General features: G+C 35.6%; 1 protein-coding gene across 11 annotated transcripts in view; it reads left to right on the top strand.

Moving 5' to 3' along the window:
* Window positions 1–21,544, top strand: part of cntln (centlein, centrosomal protein) — a 188,491-nt gene that overhangs the window by 145,794 nt on the left and 21,153 nt on the right. For all 11 annotated transcript variants that reach the window (XM_073951811.1, XM_068221311.2, XM_073951805.1 and 8 more), the window contains 2 exons: window positions 15,156–15,317; window positions 19,387–19,484. In XM_073951811.1, the coding sequence (XP_073807912.1) occupies window positions 15,156–15,317; window positions 19,387–19,484 (260 nt within the window). The remainder of the gene's footprint in view (window positions 1–15,155; window positions 15,318–19,386; window positions 19,485–21,544) is intronic.

Raw genomic sequence — 21,544 nt, 5'->3', positions numbered from 1 at the left:
TACCCAACCCTACGCTAAACAAGGGCAGTATAATCATACTTGATTTAAACTATTAAAAAAACTATTTTAACAAACAAAGTAGATGCCTAGTTAAATATTTTAACTAAATGGGTGGAGTTTTATTTTAACCAAACATGGAGAGCTATAATGGCAAAAAAGCCTAGAATTAATATCAACCTCTGCAAGAACAGTGATTTGACACAATTCAGAAGTTTAAATGTGTTTGTTGAAACATACAGTGAGTACAGAAAGTATTCAAACCTCCTTAAATTTTTTACTCTTTGTTATAATGTCGCTATTATAAGTTATGCAAGTGAATTTTTTCCTCATTAATTTACACACAGCACCCAATATTGACAGAAAAACACAGAATTGTTGCCATTTTTGCAGATTTATTTAAAAAAAAAAACTTAAACATTGCATGGTCCTAAGTATTTAGATGCTTTGCTTTGACATTCTTTATTTAACTGCTGTCCATTTGTCCTTGATGGTTCTACACCTTCATTTGAGTCCGGCTGTGTTTGACTATACTGATTGGACTTGATTAGGAAAGCCATAGCCATACACTTGTCTGTATAAGACCTTACAGCTCACAATGCATGTCAGAGCAATGAGAATCATGAGGTCAAAGGAATTGCCCGAAGAGCTCAGAGACAGAATTGTGGCAAGGCACCGATCTGGCCAAAGTGTACAAATAATGTCCTTCAATATGGTGACGTCCAGCAGCCGTCACCCTTTAACCAATCTCATCTCCACCTGTCTGTTCCATTGCTCTGTTTGCTCTAACTTTCTTTTGCTGTCTGAAGCGCGTCAAATGCACAAAATGCCCAATTCCAAATCTCCTATCTTTGCTAAAACTTCACATGTAAATCATTTGCGCTTCATCTGCGTCTGCTTACTGCACAAGCTGAAAACTCCATCTAATGTAATGATTGTGAGGGTGCGGGTGAGATGTCATAAAAACCACTACCTCCATGCCTTCTTCATGTCTTTTTTTTAGTTTATTCATGACAGTTTGCATTAGTATAATGTTATTGTTATTAGCAGTATTATTTATTCGATTCATATTTATATGTGTTTTAATAAAAACAAAGTTAGAGTTTTCCACCTGTCAGGTTTTGGGGAGCAATGCATCACTATATAGGACATAAGAATAGGACGTGTGTTTGGATTAACTCATTTATTATTATTGTTCATTTGTTCGTTTGTTGGAAATTAAAATTAAATTTAGAAATAGTTTTGAACCAAATAATTGTGCTTAACAAACTAAATTAAATATGTAGCTAATGGATGTCTTCAGTGAAGTGCATACAACACTGTTTCCTTATCCGCGAAAGTAAAGGAGTAAAGAGTAACAGTAAAGAGGCTGAATGGAGGAGGCTTATTTTTTATCTCAGCGCAGATGATCTGTTTTCTGAAGCATTCAGTTTTTCCACTTACAAAGTCCGCCATGTAAATAGTAAATGCGCCATGACGCAACGCAACTGATTCTTAAAGGGAATGGGAGATGAGATTCTGATTGGTTTAACAGACGTCATGTTCAAGTCACACCCATAACTCATTAAGAGAATGAGCCCAATCCTGTTAGTTCTTGTGCCGCTGTACAAACCGTATTTTTTCATTCTTAAAATAGCAAAAGTGCATTTGGACACACCCTTAATGCTTTTGCTCCATGCGCTTTAGACTTTGCACCTGGAAAGTTAAAATAGAGCCCAGTTATCCTAAGCACACAGTTAAAATAATGAAGGAGTGGCTTTACAACAACTCTGTGACTGTTCTTGAATGGCTTAAAACCTAAAAATGTCTGTCCACCAACATTTACCATCCAACCTGACAAAACTGGAGAGGATCTACAAGAAAAAATGCTAGAAGATCCCCAAATCCAGGTGTGAAAAACTTTGTATCTTTGCCAAAAAGACTCTGTATAGGATCAAAAGGCTGCTTCTACTAAATACTGAGCAAAGAGTCTGAATACTTAGGACTATGTAATATTTCAGTTTCTTTTTTAATAAATCTGCAATTGACTATTCAACTATTAACTATTCAATTAGAATGCTGTGTGTACATTGAGTAAACATTCATTTAAATGATTTTAGCAAATGGCTGCAATATAGCAAAGAGTGAAAAAATTAAGGGGTCTGAATACTATGCATAGCCACTGTATACAGCAAATTTCAGAATGAAAACTAACAGAAGAACATACCTTATGCCTCTTAAGTCTGGAGCAGAATAAATGTATAATCTGTAAGTCATGCAATTTACATCCTGGCTCACTCGTTGCTCAGTAATGCATACAGCAGTAAACAATCTGCATCTCATGTTTTCAAAATAAAAAAAGTCCCACATACCTGTACATAGTAAGATAAACATAACTTAAAAACTAACTAAGGGAGGAAAATTACTATTGTTGTCTGATTAGAAAACAATGTGGTTTATTTAACGCAACTGGAAGCGTAGATAATAATACTAACCCCAGAGCAACATTTAGTCTATTTTGACTATGGTGATCTCATCCTGATGATGTGGCTGCTCGTCAGGTCCGAATAGTGTGAAACCTAACCTAAAGTACATCCAAATGCTGAGTGTTTGAGTCACGCAACAGTCTGTTTTGTTTTCTGATTGGTCTTTGTCCACCAGGATTTTACACTAGATAAAAAAGAAGGTAGTGATTTCTAAATTTACGTTAACTTGAATTTCATTGCAGAAAACAAAACAAACTTTACTTAATCTGTTCCTTATATTTTTTGTTTGTTTTTAAAATAAATATGTATTTAAGTTTTGTTTCTTACAACACATTTTAAAAAAATGGAACAGCATTTAGCACTTCGTAATGTTGCCATTCCTTTTCACAACACTTAAAAGGCATTTAGGGTCTGAAACACCAAGTGATAAAGTGTTTCATGCGGAATTTTGTGCCATTCTTCTTGCAAACAAGTCTTAAGGTGGGCAAAAGTATGGGTCTTTGTTTTTGCATTTTGCGCTTTAAAATGTGCCACGCATTCTCTATTGATGAAAGGTTGGGACTGCAGTAAGGCCAATCAAGTACCTGTATCCTATTTCTTCACAGCCAGGACTTTGTAACAGCTAAGTCCTTTGTAAAGGACTTTGTGTATAGACTATGGTTTTGCATTTTCTTGTTAAAAAATGCATGGGCAGCCCTGGAAAAGAAGGCAGCATATTTTGCCGCAAAATCTCTTTTGGACTTTTCAGCATTAATGGTGCCGTTACAGAAGTGCAAGTTACCTTTTCCAAGTGCACTGACACAACCCCATACCATGACAAGCCCTGGCTTTTGGACTTGTTGCTGGTAACAGTTTGGACTTTGTTCTTCAGTCCATACCACACAACATCCATTTTCACCAAAGAATACCTGAAATACTGATTCATCTGACCACAGTACATGTTTCCACTGTGTGATGTCCATTCCAGATGCCTTTAAGCCCAGAGCGCTTCTGACACTGTTAACATAGGGCTTTCTTTTTGCAAAGTACAGATTTAACTGGCATTTGTGGATGTAACTACGTATTGTGATACTTGACGTAAGTTTGTCAAAGTAGTCCCAAGCCCATGTGGTGATATTGCTTACAGATTAATGACGATTCTTGATGCAGTGCCACCAAAAAGATCGGAGAGCACGGTCTTTTAGCTTAGGCTTGTGCCCTTGTCTTTTATGCAGTGAAAATCCTCCAGATTCCTTGATTCTTTTAATTATTTCATGCATAATTAGGGGGGAAAATCCAAATGTCTTCATATCTTTCTTTGAGGAACATGGTTCTCAGTGCAAGCATTATACCACTGAATGTCTGCAAGGAGAAGCAAAAGGATTCTCTACACCTCCCAGACTGTAGATTAAGTTGGATTCACAGTGTTTTTCCAAAGTGTCTGAAACCATCGATTTTACGACTACTACCTTTAGAAATCTGCATGTTCCAGGTTTCCTGGAATTTTAAGCGTGGCGTGGCCATGGCAAAGTGTGTTGGAGTATAAGATATTCTATTTAATTAGATGTTTAAAACTGATATTTACTAATAACAAAAACTTCCTCAGTTTTTTTGTTATTTTCGAAAAAGGCCCACCTTATCAAACTCTAGCTTGTCTTTGGAAAAGATAACAGAGTTATTACAATCACAGTCCTCAACTTGATTACCTTCATATTTCATGCCTATGCACATCATTTATTGTACAATTAGTAATTCTAGTTATCCTGGTTTTTAGTAGGCTCCACTAGACAATCTCATTGTCCTTCAGATTTGGCCAGATAATAAACATCTTTACATTTGTATAATTCCATTAACAATATTTGATTATTATTTATTGCAACAGAGAGAGCTGACGCTTGTGGCCCATTTAAAATGAGTTATTTATCTGTTATTTACACACACCTTAAAAAAGGAGTGACCCAAAATCTCAATATTAATATTATTACTAATGTTAATTCTAATATTCAAGTCAAATCAAAGAAATTATCACTACATTATTGGTGACCTACATTAAATGTTTGTTGTATTTTCTGCAATGGAATACAACTCGATGTAAATTTAGAAGTCACTACTTACTTTTTTATTCTGTTTTCCATACTGTCCCTTTTTTATTTTTTTTTACTTCTAACAGATGCTTTAAACACATAAATACTTGTGTGTAAATGTTCATCACTAACCTTTCTATTAACAGGATTTGATTATAACTGCAGATCAATTATCGAAATAGTGCGAAATAGCCTACTGTAACACCTACAATTATATAAAATAAATAAATAAATAAATGCAACATATGTGAACACAAACAAATCCTTACAGTCTCTGTAATTACAGAAATTACAGAAAAACGACACACAACATACATTTAGTCCTTATTTGGGTTCAAAAACAACACACAACAAATAGAATGCAGTCAGTGCAAACCTCTTATCTGTATCTGTAATCTTCACCAGCACATGTAGCCTCTTGTTAGAAAGTAATTACATCTTTTCGAGTTCATAATAGTCCAAAAGGTAATGATAATAATTAAACATAGCAGTATGTTCATGTTTTAGGTTGCTGAATCGATCATTTGCTGCTTTGTTTTGTCTGGCTTCTCCTTTGTTTTTTCGCTCATCACACTTGCGTTTGTCCGTTTCTGAAAGGATTGGATGTCAGAAGCAGTTCAATAATTGGGCACACATTATTATCATGAGCTTAAGCAGATTTTTGTTTGAAATATAGATGCACGCGTAAGAAAGGGAAACCGCTTGTGCTTTAGACGGCCTTGTAAACAACAATGGGGCACAGGGTAGATTCTGCTCTTTATCATGGCTGTTCACCAAGAAGATGACAAGGTTTGTTTGAGCTCATGTTGGCCATGGCTTGTTATTATATGTATATATTATTATGGTGTAATGTCTCTTTGTTTGCATTCTCCTGCTTGTCCACGAGCTAGTGACGTTTCTCTCTAAACAAATAGCGTTCAGCTGCGCGTCTTGCTCTGCCTGTTGGTACCCTTTTGTTGTGCTAGGTAGCTTTCCGAAAGGGTACCCAAAAAGTGGTACGGTATGGTTCGCTTTTAGGTATCTTTTGACAGTGGAAACTGCCAAAAAAGCGTACCGAACCTACCATACCGTACCACTCAGTGAAAATAGGCCATAAGTAGCTTTCTTAAATTCTCAAAACTTTAAGAAAGGTTTTTCAGGATTTGCCATCTAGAGTCTGCCAACTGCATCTTATTTAATGTAATATTGTGTTAGTGTTTGGAGACCGGCTTCATGCGGTTGTCTTATTATGTTTTTAAAAACACAAGCACAAGGTTGTGTGTTGGCTCCAGTTAGACTGAGCAGTTGGAATAGCCCATTTGAGATTTGATTAAGACTCTTGATTGGAAAAGGAGGTCATGTTGAACCTCCAGTGTCCAGATCATCTCTATTTTCAAAAAACACACCCTGCTGCAATGTGTGTGTGTGTTTGCTTGTGTGTTTGTGCGTGTGTGCGCGCGTGTGTGCGTGTGTGTGTGTGTGTGTGTGTGTGTGTGTGTGTGTGTGTTTGCTGGTGTTGGGGGTTTACAAGTTCTTTTTTTGTATAAAAACATGGATATAACCTAGTTATACTCTATTTCAGTTGTTTATGAGGACATGCCTGATGTTCTTGTAGTTTAAAATGATTTTTAAAAATGCTACTTTTTGTGAGTTAAGTTTGGGGTTAGGGCCAAATAATTATAAATAGTACAAAAGTATTTTTCGACTTTACTGTATGAAATTCAGTATGCTTATGTAGAGTGCCTGTAAACTATGTGTCTGTCTGTCTGTCTGTCTGTCTGTCTGTCTCTGTGTGCATGTGTGTGTGTGTTTGTGCGTGTGCGCACATGCGTATATATTTTTGTTTGTTTGCTGGGCTGAGAATCTTGTATTATTAATGGAGTGGTGAAAGGGCAGGAGGTTGAGTGCCCTGCATGCTGCCCCCTGCTGCCCTGTAGTCTGATCACCCTCTTTAATTGGCTAGAGGTGGAGTGTCCAGATTAGATCCTGTTGTCTGATTAGGTGATGAAAATCACAATAGTGTCTGGAGCATGACTGTGTGTATAGTTTAGATTCATTTGAGAATTTTGTATCTTTTTTCCTTGGATTTTGCACAAAACTCTAAAAAAAAAACAGGGGAAAAGAATTCTGAGGAGGGAAGAAAACTCCTTGAGAGGAACCATTCAACTTGTAAACAGTTGTTAAAAGGTCTGTATTTAAGTTTACTGACAAATTATTTCAGAATTGATTAATTGTTTTTTTAAAAGACCATTATCGCTGTAACCACTACAGTACATATATTTTGTTTGGTTGTGTTTTAAACTGCTTGGAACAATGTTTTGTGCCAAATTAATATGTTTTGCAGTATGTGGCAATGCAATAAGCAAGATAAATTGCACCCAATCAGTTCGCAAAATAAAGTCTTATAAAAGCCCTCCGCTGTGTTGGGCTGCGGATAAGCCTGTTAGCCTTTATTGTCCGATAACAACTGCCTGGATGTATTTTGTCCCTTACTTAACAACTAGGCAATATTAAAAATATTATAAAGATATATCATTATTATTATATGGTAATTAGAGTCACAAAAATAATATATGCATTATTCATATCACAGAGAGGTGCAATAATAAATAACTTTTTTTACTTTTGGCATTCACAGAAATGAAAATTCAGAACTGAAACTAAAATATGTTTAGACCTGCCTACCCTGTGTGTGCTGTTTTGCTATTAGCTAGAAGGTGAACCTAGAGATGAAAAAATTACTAATGACTGGAGTGAAGACGGAGGAAAATGACAACAGCTAATCTGAGTCAGAATATCTGCCCAATTTTTCAAGTGTATAATTCATTCATTCATTCATTCATTTATTTTCATTTCAGCTTAGTGCCTTTATTAATCTGGGGTCGCCACAGCGGAATGAACCGCCAACTTATCCAGCATATGTTTTACTCAGCGGATGCCCTTCCAGCTGCAACCTATCACTGGGAAACATCCATACACACTCATTCATACACATACACTACAGTCAAGTTTAGCTTACCCAATTCACCTACTGTATAGCACATGTCTTTGGACTTGTGTGGGAAGTCAAACACCCGGAGGAAACCCACACGAACATGGAGGGAACTTACAACCTTCTTGCTGTGAGGCGATCGTGTTACCCACTGCGCCACCCTGCTGCCCCAGTATCTAATTGATAGTACCTTATTTTTTACATAAGGTTAGAAAAATATCCATCATTACCTCTTTATTTTAGTATGAACATTGCATAAATAAAAATTGTTTTTAAACTAATAAGATATCAGAATATCACAAGATTCTATATCACAATAAATTTTGCAGATTCTAAATTGTAATGTTAACTAAAAGATGTGGGATAAAGACATATTAAAACAGCCAAAAACCAAAGCAGAAAATAATAATCTCCAGCCTTAGCTTGGTTATTTTCCAGTACTAGTATTGATCCAAAAATTTGTGGTTTTGTTTTCTCATGAAATTTGTCTAGTCATTTTGGTAATAGGATAACGGGGTGCTTGATATATAAAAAAATGGAGAGGGAGATACATTAATACATATTAGTCAGCAAGGCAAATGTGGATATATAAATATACCGTAAAGCTTAATCAATGCTATCTATGCCCAAAATTCCACCATCAGCTGGAACAGTGGGGGTTTGAACACATGGGTGTCAAAACCAGCACTTCATCTTTGAATGCAAAAAAACTTGTGTATATTCATGAGCTTACCTAGCCGCATGCTGGGCATTTTTATTCTAGATTGAATTATTAGGAAAAAATGTCTGATCCCACAGCACAGGATACTCAAGAGTAAAACACTCCACAACCAACAGATGTTCTGCGACAGAGATGCAGGGGAAAACATTTTGAAAATGTTAAAAATGAATATATGGCTTGATATCTGTGCTTTAGTAGATATAATGATATTGTGAGCATTTTAAATTACCATGAATAATTATTTATTATTTAAATGTTGTTGAGTGCTTTTAAAGAATTTTCAGATTGCATTTGTAGTGTTGTTCAAAACAAATTTTTGGAGACTTAATTGGTTAGCTTTATAGTTCTAACATTTATGTTTTCACATGTTAATCTAGCCTACATTTGTAAAGTTATGCAGGTTTGTAAAGCTTTTATCACTCTATTATGAAAAGGTTACCTTTTCTAACAGGTTTATCAATGGTTACAGAACAAATCAGTTAAATGATGACATAATTTTTAATTTTTTTGGGAGAACTATCATTTGCAGTGTTGTACAGTAGGTACTTAGTCTGTGTGTTGGTGGTGAATGTTTTCCACTGACTAATTTTATAAGTCCACAAAATATTCCTTTGATCAACGTTTTGTATGAGACAGTCAATTTTTAATGCAGTGGTTAATTATGCTTATATTTGTAAACTAAATTTACTGGTGAATTTTAATTGTGGGCGACATGGTGACTTAGTTGTTAGCACTGTCGTCTTACAGCAAGAAGGTTGCTGGTTTGAGTCCCTGCTGGGCCAGTTGGCCTTTCTTTGTGGAGTTTGCATGTTCTCCACGTGATGGGTTTTCTCCGGTGCTCTGGTTCCCCCATTGGTGAATTGGATTATCTAAATTGGTCGTAGTTGTATGAGTATGAATGAGTGTGTATGGATGTTTCCCAGTACTGGGTTGCAGATTAAAGGGCATCCGATGTGTAAATCATAAGCTGGATAAGTTGGCAGTTCATTCAGCTGTGGCGATCCCTGATGAATAAAGGGACTAAGCCGAAGGAAGAAAAAAAAAAAAAGTATATTGTTTTTAAAAAAATCGACCGTTCATCAAAAGTGATTGCGAATAAGCTGTTAAATCATTGTATTTCATTCTTGATATTGTTGTAAATTATTTTAAGTGTCAAGAGTATTGGGAACATTTTCTTTCTCGGAAGGGACAAATATCCATAAGCTTTTATTCAAAATTCCTTCATTGTGTTCCAAATATTTTTTTTTTTTTGAATGAGGTGGAGGTGAATAAATGATTTCACAATTTGAAATTTGTGATAAAATAGCTAGACATATTCTGATGTTCAATAATCCAGTATATCATAATGAACATGCAGAGTATTGATATTGTAGGCATTTAAAATACCATGAATAATTATTTATTATTTAAATGTTGTTGAATGCTTAAAGATTATTCAGATTCTATTTGCAGTGTTGTTCATAACAAATTATTGGGGACTAAATTGGTTAACTTAATAGTTCAATCATAAAAATGTTTTCACATGTTAATCTGGCCTACGACATGCTGAAATACTGATGGAAAATGCTATTGTGACTATAAGCTATTGTACTTTAAGATAATGCAATAAGGCTCTAATAGTTAACATTAGTGGTTTTAACTAAACTACAAATGGCTTTTATTATTCTTAGCTGATGTTAATTTTACAGTTAATGGCTAATAATGCAATAAAATCGTAGTCGAAATCTGATCACAGGTCTTAATCTTTTTATTGAATAGACGAATTAACAGTTTGTAAACATTCAGTATGCACACACAACTAGGTTGCAGAAAAAAAACAGGAGCACTAGCATTTACAGCGAGGAAATGACATCCAATGTGGTACAGAGTTTGTTGTTGTATAAGATAAGTTATATTGATTACATATTATATATATTATTTACATAATGCTTTCAGCATGTAACAACAGCTTGTCATCCAGTTATAAGCACAGTTATTTGGCAAAATTATTGTTAAAGTGAGCGGTGTTCGTCTGCCAGTTCCAATCGCGATAGCACCCTCCTAATGGATATTGGATAAGATGAAATAGCCAAGCATCCAGCCCCAAATATAAAACTACCTCACCGAAACTCCAAGTGATTTTAAGAGAGAAGTTAAGGGCTTACAAGTTTTTAGATGCCTACAGTTTTGTTCTGTGTGGTCATGTGCAAGAAAAAATGTTCCATGATTACCAGATTCAAAACTTTGTAGTGCTGTAAACCAAAGTTCTGTCATCAATCATCAACAAGCAAAACAACTGCATTCTGACAGCGAACTGCACCTGTATGGCAGGGTATGTGAACGGATAATTAGTGTTTGCAGTTTAATTAACCTTATTTACCTGTTTTTGCTTAAATCACTGCTGAAATCAAAAACAAGTAATGTGTATGATTCAGCATAGTGTGAACTTATATATAAAATAAGAACTGCAGAGTCGACCATTTTTAAATAGGCCCTTACTCCATTCAGCTCTTATGATGGCTGTTAGCTAAAGACATCTGTCTGCGGTTGGCATTAAAAGCAGTGCGTTGTATAGTAAAATTTAAGTTTTCTATTTTTGGACTTTCCATTTTGGCATCCTACTGCACAACACGACATGTTTGTTCTTTCAACTGATGTTTTTTTTTTTTAAATCATTAAGTGCAGTTAAGCCCATGTGACGTCATGTGTGACGTAGGTTGGTAATTCCCCAATAGAGTTAAACACTAATAAAATGAAGTTGTATTTTAAAATAATAGTAACAATAGCAATAAATCTATCATTTTCTCACAGTTGATCCATTAACTAACATTTTCTAGTGAGACTTTATTGTAAAGTGTTACCTATTGTAACTACCTATATAATCCTTTTGCAATTTAATTAGGTTGAAATCGTGTGTACTTTAGACATGTATAGATAATAAAGCAATAAACTTTTTTTGTTATTGTTCCTGTTGAAGTAACCTTTTTTGCAGTGATATTTGCATATATCATGATGATAAAAGTTTCAATAATTATGGCAAAACGAAAATTTAAAACTAAAATAGCTGTTTAACATAAAATAATCCACATTTGTAGTTGTATAATTGTATTTAGAGGTAATTGCATTAATTGAAAATATTTGTATCGTCAGCCATGTTGCACAGGAATAATAAGCCCTTGGCATTTATTCATTTGCGAGTTGTGATCCTTCCCCCCTCTCCGATGTGTGAGTGAGAGTCTGTGTTTCCTCTGTATTAGTGTTCGTGTCGGGTGTCACACTACTCTCAGCTCACATTGATCCCTGTGCCCTTTGTGGTCTGGTATCGATCCTTTATTTTGCTCATTTTAATGTCTCTCTCTCTCTCTCTCTTTCTCTCTCTCTCTTGTCTGTCTCTCTCCCTCTCATTATATTGCCTAGGCAGAAAAGACAAAGCTCCTGTGAAAAAGGGCCAAGTTCAATTAAAGCTGGAAGCAGCGTAGTCACAGTGTACCACAGTTGAAGTGTCACAGAGCTCCTGTAGTGATCACACGGATGTCATATGCAGTATTAGCACAGAACGGATCTCTTATTACAGACTCTGTGATGTATATTAGATGAGTTGAATGGCTTCTCCCTTTCCTGCATGTGTTAGAACAGCGGTTTTAACAGCACCTGATATAATGCATCTGCTGTCTAGTGTGAGTGTGCGTGTGTGTTCCTTGTTCTCTCTAAGTGGAACACATGCTCAACAGTGAAGTGTCACTTTCATCAGTCAATCATAGCGCATGTCCCTGCGGAGCTTCAAGCTGCTTTCACACTCCTTTTCTTGCCTTTCGCACTTAAACGAAGAGTCAACACATTTTTACGCTGTTCAACAAGTGATCCCGCCACAAGCTGGTGCTGTGACGCAATAAATGTAGATGACAAAAGTGCTCTATTTGTCCTGAATTGGAGCTCATGCTGTTCTGCTTGACAGAGGAAGTACACTTGATGTACTTTGACAGGTACGACACATTCACCTATCCACCCCCACTCAGGTCAGCCTTCTGCTGAAGACGCCTGTCACACCTTTGAGCCGTTCACATTAATCATTGCGGTGGGATTACGGGGGCAGTGTGGCAGAACCCCTCCTATCACCACGGCGGAGGGACTTTGACAGCCTGTTTGACAGAGCGGGCCTGTAATCTGCGTAATTTGCAGGTGTAGTCCGTGTTCCTCTTTTAGGAAGGGTCGGGATTACTTCAGGATTAGACTGCTCGTCTGACAGAGAGGCTTTCAGGGGCTGTTAGCGCTAAGCCAAACTAACCTCCCCACATCTCGTCCGAGTTTGGTGAGAGAGACGAGTGTGACTGGATTCTAACAAGCTTGACAGTTTAATTTACTGCTCCAGGTGACTGACTGGTCACGGCGATTCGTAAATCACTGATCTGTAGACGTGACAAATCTGCTCAACCACATTTATTCTTGCAGAAAGTATTTTATATACGAATACAAATATATAAAGAGTATATATGTGTTTAAAATAAATATAATAAAAAATATAATACACGTATAGTATCCAGGGTGCTGACTACAACTGTATTATATGTATAGAATACAGTTGTAGTCAGTCCCCTGGATATGTTTGTCATTTTCTGTCTCACTCAATGGAGAGATGTTTTTTAACACATTTCTAAATATAATAGTTTTAATAACTCATCTCTTTTAACTGTTTTTTTTTTCATCTTTGCCATGATGACTGTACATAACATTTACTAGATATTTGTCAAGAGACTAGTATTCAGCTTTAAGTGACAAATGCTAAATTTAAATGCTTAATTAACTTGGGCAATTAGGCAAGTTAGGGTAATTAGAAAAATTATTGTATAATGATGGTTTATTCTGTAGACTATCAAAATTTATTTATTCCAAATTAAATTAAATAAATGTGTGTAGCATGGTTTTTATAACAAGTTTAGCTCATTTTATTTGTGCCATGTATATTTTATTTTAAAAAATATTATTATTATTCTTAATATAAGAAGGTCGCTGGTTCGAGCCTCGACTGGGTCAGTAGGCATTTCTGTTTGGAGTTTGTATGCTCTCCCCATGTTTGCGTGGGTTTTCTCCGGGTGCTTCGGTTTCCCCCAGAGTCCAAAGACAAGCGGCACAGGTGAATTGGGTAGGCTAAATTGTCCGTAGTGTATGAGTGTGAATACGTGTATATGGATGTTTCCCAGTGATGGGTTGCAGATGGAAGGGCAGAAAAGAAAATGAATGAATGAAATTGGTAAATGTAAATGCATGTTAAGAATATTCATTCATTCATTTTCTTTTCGGCTTAGCCTCTTTATTAGTCTGGGGTCAATACGGAATGAACCACCAACTTATCCAGCATATGTTTAACTCAGCGGATACATTCCAGCTGCAACCCATCACTGGGCAACACCATACACTCTCATTCATTCAAACGCATACTATACGGACAATTTAGCTCCCATTTCACCTATAGTGCATGTCTTTGGACTGAAGGGGAAACCCGAGCATCCGGAGGAAACCCACGCCAACATGGGGGGAACATGCAAACTTCCAACTGACATTTAACAATTTTTCTATTATTATTTTTGTGATTTTTGGAAACCTGAGTTTAAAAATTAAAATAATCACGACAATAATGTCCAGGTATATATAAATATTAAAAACTCTTTTCCACATTCTTTCAAATACTGGCCCAGTACCCCCATAAGTGGTTCCGTTCTCTCATCAGTTGGAATATAATAACTTTTGCATAGATAGAGACACTTTTTTTTTTCTTTTTTTGAATGATTACTGACATGTTCAGGAACCAACAAAATTAATTACAGCAACCTTGATCACACAGAACCTCTCTCAAGTTTGAGTGTACAAAAAAAGCACCTCTTTTTTAGATGGGTTTATTAAAACACAAACAACATATACAAGAAGTTTTCTTTAAAATGATGACAAACTTTTGCATTTACACCTATGCATGTGGGAAGCTTTTGAATTTAGGTAGGCAAAATCCAGGTGGAAACCCAAAAATAGCACTTGACTTAAAAAAAATTATTAAAATTTTTCCAAATGTGTATCTTTATATTTTAGGAACAAAGCCCCTTGCAAAGATGCCAATGCATATTTTAGTCTTTGTCATTAGGGAAAAAAATGTTAAGCTTTGCTTTATAGCACAAATTGGAATGGACCAACGGATATGTGAGGATGATGTAGACTGTAGAACGCCACATGATCTTTCAGTCCAGAGTCATTTATACACCCTCAGATTACTGGAAACACCATTAATGCCTCTCAGTGTGTTGCTGGCATGTCTTTCATTAGCACAACCCTAAAAAAAGAGAAAATGCTCTATTAAAAGGGCAGAAACCAGATATCAGCAGCTGCGCGAATAGTGTTTGAGATGTTCCACTAGACAGTGTGTGCGTGTGTGTTTTCTCCCTGATTTGGGCCATATTGTATGATGGGTGCAGTAAGAAATCATTATGTTTGGACAGAGGGTAAAGTATCGTATCCGAGTGTTGTTATAAACTCTGTGGTTTTATTCCCCAAACAGGGCTTTGTGTTATTCACTTAGTTCTATGCAGTAACTGCGCGTGTTAGTGAGTGAGAGCGCAATTAGCCCTGATGCTCCACTTTCAGCTCTACGCAGTGCTGATAAACTCCCAGAGTGCACTGGGACGAGCTGACAATGGCTCTATTAAGGCTGACAATCAACAGGAAAACGAGGGAATGATCTGTCTCCTTATTAGCATACCACTTTAATCGGATTTAGGGCTTTAATCGCAGACTGCTATGTCCTGGGCCTTAAAAATACTTCTTAATCATAAAACTCAGCAGAATCTTTTTAATCAGACGTTTGGCGGATTGTCATGTTGCTCTCTTAATTGATATGAATCTGCTCGTTTGTTTGTTGTAGGAGCCCTTACATGTGGATTTGTTTATTCTTTCTTTGTACGCATGTTGGAGAGCAGAAGCAGGCATGCGAGTTGGCTGGTCTGGAGCAGCAGAAAGCATCTTTGCAGATGGAGTTAGAGCAGTGGAGACGTATACGGCAGCAGACGTCACTGAACCCCCCCGCTTCCGAGCCAGAACGCCTGCAGGCCCAAGTCAAACAGCTCACTCAACGACTCAAGGTCTCTTACGATTACTCTCATTTCCTTAGATTCAGTTTATACATTTGACTGATGTAATTAAACACTATCCTGTGTGGGATGATTAGCATCTGAACAAAAAATAAAAAAGACATTTTTCTTTCTTTCTTTCTTTCTTTCTTTCTTTCTTTCTTTCTTTCTTTCTTTCTTTCTTTATTTATTTATTTATTTATTTATTTATTTACTTACAGTTTAAGTCAGAATTAATAGCCCCCCTGAATTATTAGACCCCTGTTTATTTTTTTCCCCAATTTCTGTTTAACGGAGAGAAGATTTTTTTCAACACATTTCTAAACATAATATTTTTATTAACTCATGTCTAATAACTGATTTATTTTATCTTCGCCATGATGACAGTAAGTAATATTTTACTAGAGAGACATTTAAAGGCTTAACTAGGTTGTTTAGGTTAATTAGGCAGGTTAGGGTAATTAGGCAAGTGATTGTATAACGATGGTTTGCTCTGTAGACTATCAAACAAAAATTTGCTAAAAGGGCTAATAATTTTGTCCCTTGAATGTTTTTTTTAAATGCATTTATTCTAGCCGAAATAAAACAAATATGGCTTTCTCCAGAAAAAAAAAAAAAAAAAAAAAAAAAATATATATATATATATATATATATATATATATATATATATATAATCAAACATTCTGTGAAAATTTCTTTGCTCTGTTTAACAATTTAGGAAATATTAAAAAATGTAAAAAAAAAATAAATAAATAATTCAAAGGGGGCTAATAATTCTGACTTTAACTGTATATAAGCCTTAAACAGTATGGATCTTTTGTGTCTATTAACAGCTTCTTGTGTATAGAACCTAACAAACAATTCATCACAAGCCCAGAGTATTCTCATAGTATGCAAAGCAATAACTAGGAAAAAGTATTTATTATATAAAATAAAGAATAATTGATCACAGGCCATTGAATTTTTGAAAGATAATGCAAACCTGAGCTGATGATGCAGTCTCAGCGTGAAGTACCATTTCTCATAAATTCAGCCATGTTAAAAAATGTAAAAACATTTAATAATTTTGTTATTTGCTTATTTGCCCTTTTGAGTAGTTTTTCTAGCAGTTTCAGACCTGTAAGATGAAAAGATGATCCCGCTGTTGATAAAATGTGTTATTAAAATGATTAAATTCTGTTCCACATTCCAGACTTTCCACTCCGTAGATCTGTGAATTGCAGTAGTGCAGTCATTTGCTAAAAACACCAATTTTATTATGCTATAATAAATTATATCATATGTATTTTTTATATATGTATACAGTATATATATTTGCTGTGGTAGTTTTGATATAGAATTCATATTCATAAATATCCACAGTTTTCTTCTTCTTATAAATAAGTTAAAAGTGATAAAAGTAGTTTTTTTTGTTTTTTGTTTTTTTAAATCAGCAAACTGGTAAATGGGGTCTGGCAGTGCTCTTTATATTTCTGTGTTGGCCTCAATGCTAGTGTCATGTTCATGAGACAGGAGTGTGTGTGGGTGTGTGGCTGAGATACAGTCAGGATGTGTGCTACATAAACGAGTCCTCTATTCCTTTCAACTAAAGACAAGGTGCACATACAAATATCCATCATTCACATGATCACAGGCATCCCACCAACTCAACCTGTCCTCGGAGTTTTTCAGACGCTCTGTGCGTGTGCCTCTTACCTTGACACACATTCACAGAGGTTGAACAAATGTGCCACTAAATAGATCAAAACCCAGCATAATGAGTAATGCTAGAAATGATAAATATATAAATAAACATTGAAGCAAAAAAAGAAAAATACGATTCAATGACAGATTATTGTTTTTTTATTTCAAGTTCATTCTTATTATGATTACAAAACTGCTTCCCATATTTTGCTGAAGTTTAATTTCATATGGATTTTTAAAAAGATAAATATTACAACCAGAACTGTCTAGGAATTATGTACTTAGATTCAAACATCAAGTACTTGTAACTACAATAAACTACTTAACCGTTTAAATGCCCCACCAAGAAATAAAAATGTTGGATTGCATTTCTTAATTTATAATGTTGCTTGTTAACACACTCAATGCATTTTTATCAACACATTCCATAATTTCTAAAATATCATCCACCACCAAACGGTTGATATGTCAGTTTATATAAAAGTACTGGAATTAATACATATAAAAAATCTAAAAATATGAAGTGTAAGACCAATTAATTTTAAAAACATAATTAAAATAAAACATTTTTAATACTAAATCATCTTTATTTTTTTGAAGTGTGCCATAAGGTATTTCAGATTATCATTCAACATGTTCTTTTTTTTCTTCAGGATTATGTTTGTTAAATTTATTTTTATTTATTTATTTTTTTTGGTAAATCAATAATGCTGTGTGTGTAAACCATTACTTAAACAATCATTCTTTAAATGACTTTAACAGTCAATATTTCAAACAGTCAAAATATGGTCAGAGCAGACAATTAAAGGGTTAAAAATATTATTTATCCTATGGTTCATTGCACAATGGCAGTGAGTTATTCACAATTTTTCGACTATCCAGTCACACTTTATTTTAAGGTACAATTCTAGATATTAACCAACCATTAAATATGACTTTTAGCTGAATAAACTTCTAATTTATAAAAATAGTTATTAAGATTGTTTGGTTTAGGTCAGGGGTGCCTCAACTTTTCCTTATGAATGGCCAAAAACCAAAGTTGATTAAGCTTGTGAGCCAAATGTTAATATAATTGCCATGGGTAATTTCCCAATTTATCTAGTAAAATTTAAATACAACTAGAAAACTTTGCTTTATATTAACTAATAGTATATTAGTATAATGTATAATGTATAACAGTATAATGTTTTTTGTTTTTTGTTTTTACATTTTATAATGAACTTTCTACGGAAAAAAACAAAAACACTCATTTATAACAGCATGGAGTTACACTAGTTTTTGTCTTGATCCGCTCACTGATGTCTTCTGCATAGTCCTCTGTCCATCGTGTGACAGTATTTACATTTTTAAAAATCTGATTCATTTACAGCAATTGAAAGATTTCATTTTTTGTAGCTCTGCAATAAAACACACCAACCCTTTTAATCTTTCTCACTCTCTTCTAAGATGAGATGGTGGGCCATCTCAAAGGTTACAGTGGACCAACTTTGGCCCGCTGGCCCTGCTTTAGGCATCTCTGGTTAAGGTATTGGGTAAGATTAGGGATGTACACTAAGATTGTGCAGAATAAGCCCCTATTTAATAGTGAGAATTGGTACTTAAACTAAAGTGTTAAAGATTATACAGATTTTTCTTTTTTTAAACTTCAATATTATTTTTTCATAATAAACCTCCCACTTAATACATTCGTGATTCTTCACATTTGCAATGTTGCAATTGTTTGATGTTTCTCATTGTTGCTGCCATATGCACTTTTAGTGTGTGTGTGTTTAGATAAAATTTTTGATGCAGCAGTGTTGTTGTGTTTTCAATATTGCTTTTTTGTAATGCTATCTAAATTAGTTAATTTCAAGTAAATATTTTAAAATAATGAAATGCCATTGGTATTTATTCCGTCAACACCAACAGTGTGGTATATGAGGGTTAATATTTTGAAGTATTGCACATTAAAAATACTTTAGATTATGTAAATTCAGACAAGGTTTACCACAAAAGTAATCTAAAGTAATCCAAAATTAGCCTGATTTTATTACTACCTACAGATTCTGTCAAGTGATCTGCCCAGCTCTACACACAACTTTTTTAATGAGTATTATTTAAACGTTGTCCAGTAAAACAACCTACACTTTAAGACTCTAGAGTATAAGAGGAAAAATTCTGCATTTCAATATAACCTGACTGATCTTAACAATTTCCCAAAATTCTTATTCAAAGTCCCATCAGTGTCCTATAAAGGAAACAAAAGGCGTACAGGACATATGTAGATGTGTATATTTCTGTGAAGCAGATGTGAAACAGCATCTTCATTAAGCATCCCGACGGCTCAATATTCATAAATGAGTCCCGCACGATGGGATATCAGATGATAGGATAAATGTGTGACTCTTTCTCTCCACAGAGTGCCAGCAGTGAGATGAGCAAACACACTGCTGCTAACAAGAGCCTGAGGGCTCAGTTAGATGAAAGAGATCAGACACTGAAGGAACTGCACGAGAGGTAAATGCTCTCTATCCCCTCTCTTTCCTTCTTAGTCCTGAGGTATACTTACTTCTTCGCCTTCTCTTTCTGGTGCTAGGGGTCACTTTTGCAGTGTCTGATTCCACCATGTGGCAGACTTCAACAGCATTCGTTGATTTTAAAAAGCATGAAGGAGCTGCTTATATGTAGAGATTTTGGCAGCAAGCTCCAGAGAAAGAGAGAGGAGGTGTATTTTCCTTACCATACAGTTATGCACTATTGTCATAAGATGATGTCTTGCCCTGAGCGCTGATTCTGACAGTCCATTGTGTTAACCGGTTGCCATCTCGCTGTCCTTTCTGTTTCCTTCTTCCTCTCCGCGTCACTCGTTTCGAGCCCTCTCAGTGGAAAAAAAATGGCTGTTATAATAAATAATACATTTAGTGAGGTTTTGCTTGAAAGAAGTGCAAAAAATCTGTCATGGGCCCTTTTCACATTTCTCATGAGCAGAAGTCTCCATAGCTGGGTAAACTTCTTTAGCAGTAAATGGGAGATGACAGCAAATAACATTTTTGCATTTACATTTTTTTTTCTGGAAGCTATAAATTGGGAAAAATAAACGTTTGTGATTCTAAAAGAAAGCAAAAGGAGAATGTTTAATTTTTCATCCCTCCTTTGGTCATTGTGTTAGAGGCCCTTTTTAATCAAATTGGTATTATTAACATTATTTAGAAATGCATGTGATTTTTTTATTCAAACATTGCAGCTACATTTGTGATTTTGAAAACTGTGGAATTCTCAGAAGCTGCCATAGTTGAGTAAATGTCTATAGTGGAGAAACTGTTTGATTCCAATGCGCTCTTAGAGCAAAAGAGAAATAATAAAAATATAAAAAGGTTGAATTCAGCGATCGAAAGAGAGAATTTTCCTCAAACACCTGCAGCGTCATTTTTATTTGTATCTCATTTATTGTTATTTAATGGCATGGTAATATAAAAGAGAGTAAAGAATTAAAAAGGTATTTCGATGTTGGAAACCATGTCATTACAGTCTGTGAAATTGATCCAGTAAGGCACATGGAATTTTTCTTCTCAGGGAAAATTGATCTTGTTTTAAGTGTGTTCACATTTCTACTGCAAAACATTCAACAATGAATCGAGAGTAGCTTCTTTTTCTTTTTTTTTCTCCAGAACGTACAGGCTTAGAAGTGCGTGAATGTCGCAGCGTGCGTCCGCAGACAGCCAAAACTCACACCAGTCTGTGACAACATGTGAAATCACAGATGAGGAGTCCCTGTGAGCGGCAGCCGCCTTACGCCACGCAGCTTGTTTAAATGAAATACATGTCTAGACGCTGTAAAAAATACATCTGCTGCACTGCCTTCAAAAAAAGTGAATTTCAAAGCATGCTGCCATGTCCTGAGTCAATATCCGGCGCAGAGGTCTCTGCCTTATTCATAAAGGCCTGCCTTTCATGTGCCGCCTGTTGTCTTTCCATATCATAAATGCATTCATCTCCTTTGTTTTCTACTGCAAACTGCGCATCCATGATCTATGAAAGCACTTACAACTGTATTAGCATCCAAAATGCATTTTGAATTAGCAATCTAGCAGCACAACAGCAAAGAGACAAAGCGGGGAGCGCGAAGGAAGGCGTTCAAGCGGTTTAGCGAGCCTAGACGGGCTGTTCCGAGGCTCGCACTGGCCATCAGTATCACCATCCCGCTATTCTTTTAGGCTCACGCACCCCTAAAATAAATGTTATAGATCTAATTGCCATTTGCTCTCTTGAGCTTTGAAGAAGATGGAGTGAAGTGGGGGAGGATGGGAGATGCGCGGCTGTAAGTCAACAGGAGAAACGGCTTGGTCCACTCTACAGAGGGGTCAATATGGCTTTTCTCATTAATGGCTATTGGGTAACCTGACTCCATTTCCCCAGGCCACCCGGTCTTATTTAATTTAATGTCACTCCAATAAGAAGCTCTCACATTTATTCAGTGCATTTGCTGCAGGCACTCTTTCTCTCTCTCTCTCTCTGGAATTTGAGGATATTTATTTAAAAAGGACCTTTACTCATCATTATAGCGGCTCTGGTCAAGG

This window comes from Danio rerio, chromosome 1 (assembly GCF_049306965.1).
Source record: "Danio rerio strain Tuebingen ecotype United States chromosome 1, GRCz12tu, whole genome shotgun sequence".
NCBI classification, from domain to species: Eukaryota; Metazoa; Chordata; class Actinopteri; order Cypriniformes; family Danionidae; genus Danio; species Danio rerio.
The sequence above is the reverse complement of the archived record's forward strand: the minus strand, read 5'-3'. Positions and strand labels throughout refer to the sequence as shown.